This window comes from Telopea speciosissima, chromosome 8 (assembly GCF_018873765.1).
Source record: "Telopea speciosissima isolate NSW1024214 ecotype Mountain lineage chromosome 8, Tspe_v1, whole genome shotgun sequence".
NCBI classification, from domain to species: Eukaryota; Viridiplantae; Streptophyta; class Magnoliopsida; order Proteales; family Proteaceae; genus Telopea; species Telopea speciosissima.
Genome location: NC_057923.1, coordinates 49,686,400 through 49,696,481, shown reverse-complemented (window position 1 = coordinate 49,696,481; position 10,082 = coordinate 49,686,400). Strand labels below are relative to the sequence as shown.

At 45.8% G+C, this 10,082-nt stretch overlaps 1 protein-coding gene across 1 annotated transcript; it reads right to left on the bottom strand.

The window, feature by feature from the left end:
* Positions 1-5,917: 5,917 nt before the first annotated feature.
* On the bottom strand, positions 5,918-6,379 carry LOC122672396. The gene has a single exon (XM_043869878.1). It carries the CDS (start codon positions 6,377-6,379, stop codon positions 5,918-5,920), a length of 462 nt encoding a protein of 153 aa, XP_043725813.1.
* Positions 6,380-10,082: the final 3,703 nt, after the last annotated feature.

Sequence of the window (10,082 nt, the reverse complement as noted above, 5' to 3'; positions counted from 1 at the left end):
GGGGCCCTAAAAATGTTTGAGCTTAAGTTGGGCTAGAAATACCGGGCTAATTTTAGGGCTGGGCTGATTGGGCCTTGAGTAGCTCAGTCTAAGTTTCATCCTAAACCGAACATTCTTTTTGAAAAAAAGGAGAAAAAGTTTTGTTTGTTAGTAATCTTTATTTTTTTTTAGGCAAGAGATCGCTATCTAGTCGTGTAGTGCCTGTATTAGCGTGGGGGCCAATAATAGTGCAAGTAGGAGCATTCGATTGATTGGAATTTTTCAGTTTACTGGAGGCTGGGGGGTAATTCATGAAGTTTGTGCCTAGGCGCAAGAACCAAGCAACCAATTAGCGTTCTTTTCACCTTTTCCTTAACCCTCAATACAATGAGACGGGGCTGTAAAGGAGGCATGATTTAAGGTATCGGTATCGTATCGCTTGTATCATGTGATACGTAACGGTTTTGTTAATGGCCAAACTTGATACCATGGTACGAACTAGAGGTAAAACAATGAAAAATCCAATTTTTTTTAAGGCTATGTTTGTTTCGGTGTAAAATTTTAACTGAAAATTTTCACTTCAAAAAATTTTACATGTTGAAAAGTGTTCTAATGTTTGTTTCTTTATGGAAAAAAACATTAAAAAAAAATTCAACATATAAACTTTTACATTTATGAAGTAAAATTTTCCTTCTAGGTAAAATTTTACAGCAAAACAAATGGAGCCTTTGGAAAATCAGAGATAAATTTGTCCGATGCAATCGATCCATATCAATATCGTATCAATTTTGCAAGTGACTGATAACCGATTTGATAACATGCACTAAACCCATTAAGGGAGGATCCGTTAGGGATAAAGATCCTCTCCAATTCTTTAATCTAGCAATACCTGGCGATGCTACCTGCACTGTGCAACACGTGGCACAACTAAATCTAATGGCTAATAGTCCTTTGAACCATTTCATGCTCCACCAACCCGTTTTATTTTCTGATCCGATAAACCCGATTAGGATTGTAATTCCAAAAACACATAAAGGTTAAAAAAAAACCGCAAAAACAAAGAAACGAAGCTCTCTCGGCTCATCTTCTTCATTTCTTCCCACCATTGGAGAGGTGCAGAGGTTACACCAGATCTACGTTTCTTCTTATTTATCTGCAACAATGGCGTTTCTTTTGGTGCTTGTCTTTACTCTCATCTCTGCAACATCGTCTCATTCCCCTGTTTTTTTGGACCTCTTGGTTTTTCTGAAGACCCCTAATCTGTTACAGTCAAAGAAGCCTACAATCTAGGATCCACCATTGACAGTCCCTCTAGTTGAGGGCTTTTTAAAATCCAGCATCATCGATTTGTTTCTCGAATTAGAGACACCTGAATTTTGGGCGTTGCATCCATTTCATCTCTCAGCTAAAAGAGCCTAAAAAACCCTCAAACCAGCCCAACCCAAAACAGAAAAGAAAAATCAAAAGCTTTCTCCAGGAGTGCTGCAGTATCCAAAAAGCCTATTTAATTTTTCCCCTTGCGAGAGAGAAAACTAAAGGAGTATTACTAAACTTAGCCTATACTATACCTTGTAGAATGGAAGATAAACCAAAAATCAGAGCTTATATTTTTCAAATCTCAAAGAAAAATAATAGACTGGATGTTCTTCCCTTCTCTTTGGTTTCTGGGGTTTAATGGATTCAAAAAAATTCAGAAAACCAATCATGTCCTCTTCAAGCGTGGGGTTTAGCTGAGGCATCCAGACAAAGAAAAACACGTTCAGTATGTCTCTTCAATTTAAAAACAGAACTGCAAGATAGAGATTGACCCAGATCGAATTGTTTAAGCTCAAATACCAGTGAAGCACAGAGAGGATCAGAGGTAGTTAGAGAGAATGAAAGAGATTTAGGGAAGTACGTATATGTAGGTGTTAGAAAGCATTTGAAAGCATGGAAAGTGTTTCCTTCTTTCTGCAGCTCTCCAATGGTGGGAAGAAAGGAAGAAGATGAATCGAGAGAGAGAGAGAGAGAGAGAGGGAAGCTCTCTGCGATTAGGTTTACAATCCAAATCGGGTTTCTCGGATCAAGTAAGTAAATGATAAACATAAGAAACCAAGGATATGAGATTTGAAATTTGTGTGTATTTCCATTAATAAGGATTGTCTAATTTATACAAGAGTACTTACCAAGATTATAAGATAACTTACCAAGATTACAAGGGTCAATCACCCAATATTAGCCCCTAATTTAATTTTATGATTTGAATTTGAAATTAGTTTCCTATGATGGAACCAATTAGCCTAGTCAGAAGATAAGAATGAAAATTCATATGGTAAGACTCCCCCTCAAGTTGGAGCATGCAGGTTACAAACGCCCAACTTGGAAATGAGATATTGGAATGGTTCCAGACCAAGGGATTTGGTGAAGAGATCTGCAATTTGATCAAAACTGAGGATCTTTGTTGGTCGAATGAGGCCTTGCTGAAAATTTTCACGGACCACATGACAGTCAATTTCAATGTGCTTGGTGCGTTCGTGAAAAACTGGATTGGATGCTATGTAGATGGCCGCTTGATTGTCGCAAAATAATGTGATTGGGTATGTTGGAGGGATTCCCAAATCCTTCAACAAATATGATAACCATGACAATTCACAAGTGGCCACGGCCATGGCCCTGTATTCCGCTTCTGTAGAGGACCGAGATACAGTAGTTTGTTTCTTGGTCTTCCAAGAAATTGGGCTGGAGCCAAGTAAAACGCAATACCCAATCATCGACCACCTGGTTGTTGGACAAGTGGCCCAATCAAAATCACAGTATCCACGTGGTTCAAGGGATGATGTAGAAGAAAGGAATATTCCTTGCCCTGGTGTAGCCTTTAAAAATTTGAGTAAACGATGCGCAGCATCCAAATGGGGTTAGCGGGGCTGATGCATAAATTGACTGAGGATGTTTACCGTGTGGGCAATATCGGGGCGGGTAACTGTGAGATAAATGAGCCGACCGATAAGACGACGGTAAATTGAAGGATCATGAAGTAAGTCTCCTGTTGAATCTGTAAGACGCAAGTTTTGCTCCATGGGTATCGGCGGGCTTGGTCCCTATGAGGCCGCAGTCTTTTAGAATATCCAAAATGTACTTGCGCTGAGATAGATAAATCCCTTTAGTAGATCGAGCAACCTCGATGCCCAGAAAATATTTCAATGGGCCAAGATCTTTGATATGAAAATTTTGGAACAAGAATTCTTTGACTGTATCAATCAATGAAGCAGAGGTGCCAGTGATGGTGATATTGTCCACATAGAGCACTATATAAACACTCGCATCTTCCCTTTGTAATGAGAACAAGGAGTGATCGGCCTGTGACTGGGTGAAGCCAAATTGGAGGAGAGCACGTGAAAATTTTGAGAACCACTGGCGGGATGCTTGTTTCAAACCATACAATGATTTTTCAAGCTTGCAAACGACGTTCTCCCCTTTGCAACGATGTCCAGGAGGGGGTGTCATGTAGACATCTTCGTCGAGATCGCCATGTAAGAACGCATTGTGAATGTCCATTTGATGTAATAACCATCCTTTGACAGAGGCAAGGGCTATCAAAGTGCGAACTGTGACAAGTTTTGCAACTGGTGCAAAAGTATCATGATAATCGATCCCTTCCACTTGATTGTAACCCTTGGCTACAAGACGAGCCTTGTAACGTTCTATTGAACCATCCGAACGCCACTTTATCGTAAACACCCATTGCAACCCAATTGGCTTTTTTCCTTTAGGTAAAGGAAGAAGGGACCATGTTCGGTTCTCATGTAATGCCACAATTTCAGCCTTCATTGCATCACGCCACTATGGGTATTTCATTGCCTCAGCAAAGGTTGCAGATTCACTTGTGATTGCTAAAGAAGAAAGAAAAGCAACATGGTTGGGTGCAAAATTATGATATTGAAGGAATTTATTCAAAAGGTGAGAAGTACCTTGGACCATTGCTGAAGATGGTGATTGAGAAGGGGTAAATGAACATTGGTAATCTCGTAAATAGCTTGGTGGTACTCGATTGCATTGGGGACGTGTAGCTGGATCTTGAAGAACTGGATGCGGTTTTGGATATGGATAGGGTAAGATGGTGGCTGGTGGTGAAGGATCAGTTGCACTCGCGGGTCAGAAACAATGGGAGCTGGTGGAGGGATATCTGAATTTTCTAAATCATCCTCTTCATCGTCATGGGACTGTAGGGGGCGCATAAGGGATGATGGGGTTTCCGGGGTGGTTTGAAAAGGACAAATATTCTCATGAAATACGACATCCCTTGAAACCATAAATTTTTTTGTGACCAAATCATAGATTCGGTATCCTTTTTGCCCAAATGGATAACCAAGAAAGACCCCTAGTGATGCCCTTTTGTCAAACTTATGTTGAGCTGCGATGTTTCGAGCAAAACAATGGTAGCAAAAAACTTTTAGGTGAGAAAAAGAAGGTTTCTCACCAAAAAGTATTTCATATGGTGTTTTCCCATTTAGCACAGGGGTGGGTAAACGGTTGATGATGTGGGTGGTGGTAAGGACACAATCCCCCCAAAATTGCAGTGGTAATTTGGCTTGATATCGTAGTGCTCGAGCTACATTAAGAAGGTAATGATGCTTGCATTCCACCACTCTATTTTGTTGGGGGGGGGGGGTGGAGATGCAACTTAATTGATAAACAATCCCCAATGTTTGAAAAAATTGATTAAGTGGATGATTTAAAAATTTAGTACCGTGATCAGAACAGATTACTTTTATAGTGGTTCCAAATTGCCGATGTATCATAGCAAAAAAGGGTTGAACCAAAGTGGGTATAATTCAGCCTTGGTTTGCATAAGGTAAAGCCATGTACTTCTAGAAAAATCGTCCACAATTGTTAAAAAATATCGTGCCCCAGATAAAGATTGGGTACGATATGGTCCCCAAACATCCAGATGTATCATATCAAAACAAGCAATTGTGGAAATAGAACTAATAGGAAATGGCAATCGGGTTTGTTTTGCCAAAGGGCAATCCATACAAGTGCACTTCTTATGAAATGAAATAGAAGAGTCCAAAGTTTGTAAATAAGGGATAATAGAAGAACCCGGATGATCAAGGCGGTACTGCCATAGGTCATTAGATGATCCATCAACAGCAGCAACCAAATGAGTCGGGATGTCCAAATAGTAGAGATTACCATGACGTTTACCCGTCATAAAAATCATCTTCGAGCGAGGGTCTTGAAAAACACAAGAGGTATTGGAAAAATTAGCTTCACAAGAAGTGGTAGAAGTTAGCTTAGGAATAGAAAGCAAATTGAAACGGAAGGTGGGAACATAAAGAATATTCTCAAGTGCAAATGAAGATGATAAATGTACAGTGCCAATATGAACGACAAGGGTTTGAGTACCATTTGGTAGTGTAATGGGTAATGCAGTAGTGGGATTAGAAGTATTTGAAAAAATAGATAAATCTAAAGAAATATGATCGGTGGCCCCGGAATCAATGATTCAAGGGGAAAAACCGATGGAAGAAGCCAAACAAAGTGTACCTGCAAGGTTTGTAAGGGGATGAGTGTTACCGATAGGAAGCAACACCAATAGTTGTTGAATCTGATCAGCAGACAGAGATGGTGCTAAAGTGGTGGTCACGGTGGCAGCCAAATGGGATGGAGCAGTAATGGTGCGTTGTGCACCGGGGGTGCGATGGGTGCCCTTTCGATTGGTGTGAGGACTACGGTTGTCGGGGTACCCATGTTTCTTGAAACAACGGGCCTTGGAGTGGCCATCTTTACCACAAAAATCACAGTGGTAGGCGGGCTTCGAAGCACGCTGTTGGGATCCTTTTCCAACGGCCATAGCAGCATAATGAACCGTTGAAGTTGGAACCAAGTGTAATGAGCGTTGGCGCTCTTCTTGCAATAAGAGAGAATAGGCCTTGCCAATCGAAGGCAAAGGGTCCATTTATAGGATCTGACTGCGGATGGCAGAGTAAGATTCATTTAAACCTTGTAGGAAGTCCGTTAAGGAATTGGAGTCAAGGTGTTCTTGGAGTGTGGTAGCGGTTCCACAAGCGCAGTGGGGCAGTGCTTGGTATGAAGATAATTCATCATGAAGGCTCTTCATTTTGGTATAGTAGGCTGATATGGAGTCAATACCTTGATTCAATGTTGAAATGGATCTACGAATTTCGAAGATCCGAGGAGCATTCTTCTGAGAGAATCGATCGTGCAAATCGAGCAAAGCATCTCGGGCAGAATCAATCCAAAATATGCTATGAGCAATGGTGGGAACAATGGAATGAACGATCCATGATCTCACCATGCTGTTGTAGCAAACCCAATGTGGGAGATTGGCAGAGGTAGGAATGGGCTTGGGCAAAGACCCATCGAGAAACTGGAGCTTGTTCTTAGCTTCAAGCGCCATGAGCATGGCACGATGCCATGTTGGGAAGTTATCTACATCAAGAATGAGAGTTGCAAGGGCAGTTCCTGGTTGATCAGATTAATGAAGGAAGTATGGTGAATGAGTTGGAATGGGGGAAGGAGGTGTGGCTGAATCACCCATGATGGAAAAAAGAAATAAAAGAACCCAAGAATCGTGTTAGGCTGATACCATGATAAACATAAGAAACCAAGCATATGAGATTTAAAATTTGTGTGTATTTCCATTGATAAGGAGTGTCTAATTTATACAAGAATACTTACCAAGATTACAAGGATCAATCATCCAATATTAGCCTCTAATTTAATCCTATGATTTGAATTTAAAATTAATTTTTTATGATAGAATCAATTAGCCTATTCGAAAGATAAGAATGAAAATTCATATGGTAAGAATAAAACGGGTTGATGGAGCATGAAATGATATAAAAATCATCAGCCATTAGATTTGTTTGTACCACATATCACATAATGAAGATAGCATTGCCAGGTATTGCCAGATTAAAGAATTAGAAAGGGATCTTTATCCGGGCCACCTAACAATGTACTTTACACGATATCTCCACTACTAAAAGTTTCAGTATAGCGGCGTGTCGCCCGAGGTATAGCAAAGTACAAAAAAATCTAAAAATGGTTGCACACCTTAACCCAACCGCCTCTCTCCGGCTCCCCCCTCCCTTCTTTCTCTTCCCTCGTGGCAACGGCAGCCTCGATAAAGCGAATCAGCTTTGATAAGTGTAACTGATGCGCTTTATCGGTCTATTAAGTGTCAAGCAGAAAAAGAACGAAAAAAAAAACTGGAAATAGCAAGTAGCAACCCACGTGACCTGCATGTGTCAGGTTTTTTAGAGTTTCAATGTCTCACCTGGGTATTCGTGAGGGTATACCAACATGTATCCCTACATTGCACTTGTCGCTTTCATACTTACGAAATTGTGTAGAGGCGGGTGCAGGGGCAGAGGAAAAGTGAGAGAGATATTGAAAAATGAGAAAAAAAGAGGGCAGGATTGTAGGTGAAGGTGGGGGCATGGAAGGTTTTACAGTTGAGGGGCAGGGTTAAAGAGTGGGGACGGGGTTGGGAGCGGGATCAGGAAGTACATAGGAAGTTAGGTTTTGCAGAGGAAGGGGCAGGGTTGCAAAGTGGGGGAGGAGGTGACTGGTGAGAGCTGGAGTTGGGAAAGGGGGGGGGGGGGGGGAGCTGGGGGAGGGCGGCGTTGAGGAAAGAGATGTAATGGATATGGGGAGGGGAGGGGAGGGGAAAATTATCCTCTTTGATACATCCAATATTCACCGGTCAATCAACGATCGCCACGTGTCACAGACGACCCGCCTCATAGCCAAGGGGCGAACCGGGGTCCAAGACCACCCGGCGCGGTCGGGCGCGGCCTCACCAGCGCGGCCTCCTCAGCGCGGCCTCGGCGCGGCCTCCTCACGAGCGCGGCCTCATCGGCGCGGCCTCACCAGCGCGGCCTCGGCGCGGCCTCACCAGCCGCGGCCTCGGCGCGGCCTCACCAGCGCGACCTCGGGCGCGGCCTCACGGCGCGGCCTCGGCGCGGCCTCAGCGCTGCCTCACCAGGCGCGGCCTCAGCGCGGCCTCACCAGGCGTGGCCTCGAGTGCGGCCTCGGGCGCGGCTCCTCACAGCCTAACCCACGCGGCCTCACCTAGCCGCGAGCATCGAGGGCACCTGTGGGGGCCACCCATCTACGACCCGATCGTATCACTAAGACTCATGTCACTACCAAGACTACGGACCTTAGAGGTCACGTCATCCAGACGATTCAAGCACCAAGGACGTTATCACCACACGCGGATATCTATCCACCAAGGATCCCATGCCACCAGGACACTCCCTCCCGCGGAGATGATGAATCGAGGATAGAGCCCCGTTACCCAGGCCTCTATCCACTCAACGGCACACTCGCCATCAAACCGGGACTCTCCACTCGCCATACACCGCCATATGCTACTATAAAAGACAAGGTACGCAACCCATCAAAGGAGGAAAAAACTCTTCGAATAATCACTATTCATCTGTTTGCGCCAGAGATCTAACTTTGGCATCGGAGAGCCCTAGGCGGGACCACACCGGTTCTCTCGATCGACCCCTTTGGTCCACTTGCGGTGACGGCACTCGCGGACCGCTCGACGATTTCTTGGCGCATGCATTGGCGCCGTCTGTGGGAGCGACGCTAGCCATTACGACTACTAGCTCGCTTCCATACTCATTCAATGGCACGAAGGAAGACTACCACCACCAACAACGGAGCAAGGAATGGATCACCACCCCCAGAGGGCTCTCGCCGCAGAGCCAACGACCGAGACCATGTCCCTCCGGAGGAGGAGATCCCCCTTAATGACCTTCGTGATCGCAGAGCCCAACAATGACGAGGCCAACGATGTGGTGGTGGAGGTGACACGACCCCAATGCTCCGGCCAACGCTAGTGGGTCGAGATCAGCGACTGCAACGGCAGCATCCTCGATGAACAACGACTCTTGCGAGAATACGCCGCGGCGTGCGACATCTCACCGTCGGAGGACTTCACCCTCGGCAAGGGTGGAGTCCATACCTCAACAAGAGCCAAACCCTAGGAGATCATCTCCCGGGGCGAGATCGAGAGAGACTTGCGCGACAGGCAACCCCCACTCCGCGGCCGGGGAGCCTTCCCAGCATCCCAGGAGAACAAGAGACCTCTCACCACGGTCGAACGTGGGAGGGCGCCAACACCCGGGCGAGGGTGTCTAGCCCGCAGAGATCGGTCCGGAGGTCCGTGTTTGACGGACGGCTGGAAGAAAGTCACATACCACGCGGCCGGACCCTCTGAGAGAAGAAAGCCCCTCACCTTCACGACAGGGGTTCATCACGGCATGACCATTCACCATCCCGCCAACACTCAAGGCGGAGGGGACATCGAGGAGAGGCGTGAAGCGGGGCCGCGGCGAACGTCCGGCTAGGCGTGGGGCGAACAAGGGCGAGGAGCTCGATCAAAGACTCCGCGACCTGGATGAGAAGCTGGAAGGGTTGAAGAAGCGACCAAAGCGAGACACATTCCATACCTGGACAACACCCATTCTCGCGAGAGATCATGTCACCACACTACCTTCCGAGTTTCGACTACCCACCTTTGAACTCTACGGTGGTACCACGACCCTAATGACCACATCAACTACTTTAATGGCATGATGGCCGTATGGGGGTCGGACGTGGTATCCTGTCGGGCATTCCCTGCGTCCCTCAAGGAGCAGCCACATCATGGTTCTCAGGCTACGACCGAGATCTATAGGCTCGTTCGCGAGCTATGCGACAGATTCGTCACCCGCTTCCAAAGTAGCGTCAGCGGGAAGAAGACCACCGTCAATCTCCGAACGTGGTACGAACCCTGGGGAATCTCTCGGGGAGTACGTTACCAGTTCACCAAGGAGTCCCTGGAGGTACGAGACTTGGATGACCGGACACGACATGCAGCCCTAGCGGGAGGTATTAGGGACCTGGACTTGATCAAGGACCTGGCACGTCATGAGACCAGGACTATGAAAGAGCTTCTGGAGGCGATGCAACGAGTTTGCAAATATGGCGAGGTATTACAAGCTAGAACAAAAATAATCGAGGCCAAGCCACGGGGACAACAAGAGGTCGCACACGATGACCGCAAAGAGGAGTAAGAGGTCGAGGACAGGCGCCGACAA

Excerpts from the sequence above, each read along its gene's own strand:
- LOC122672396 (XM_043869878.1), bottom strand. The coding sequence starts at position 6,379 with ATGGCGCTTGAAGCTAAGAACAAGCTCCAGTTTCTCGATGGGTCTTTG.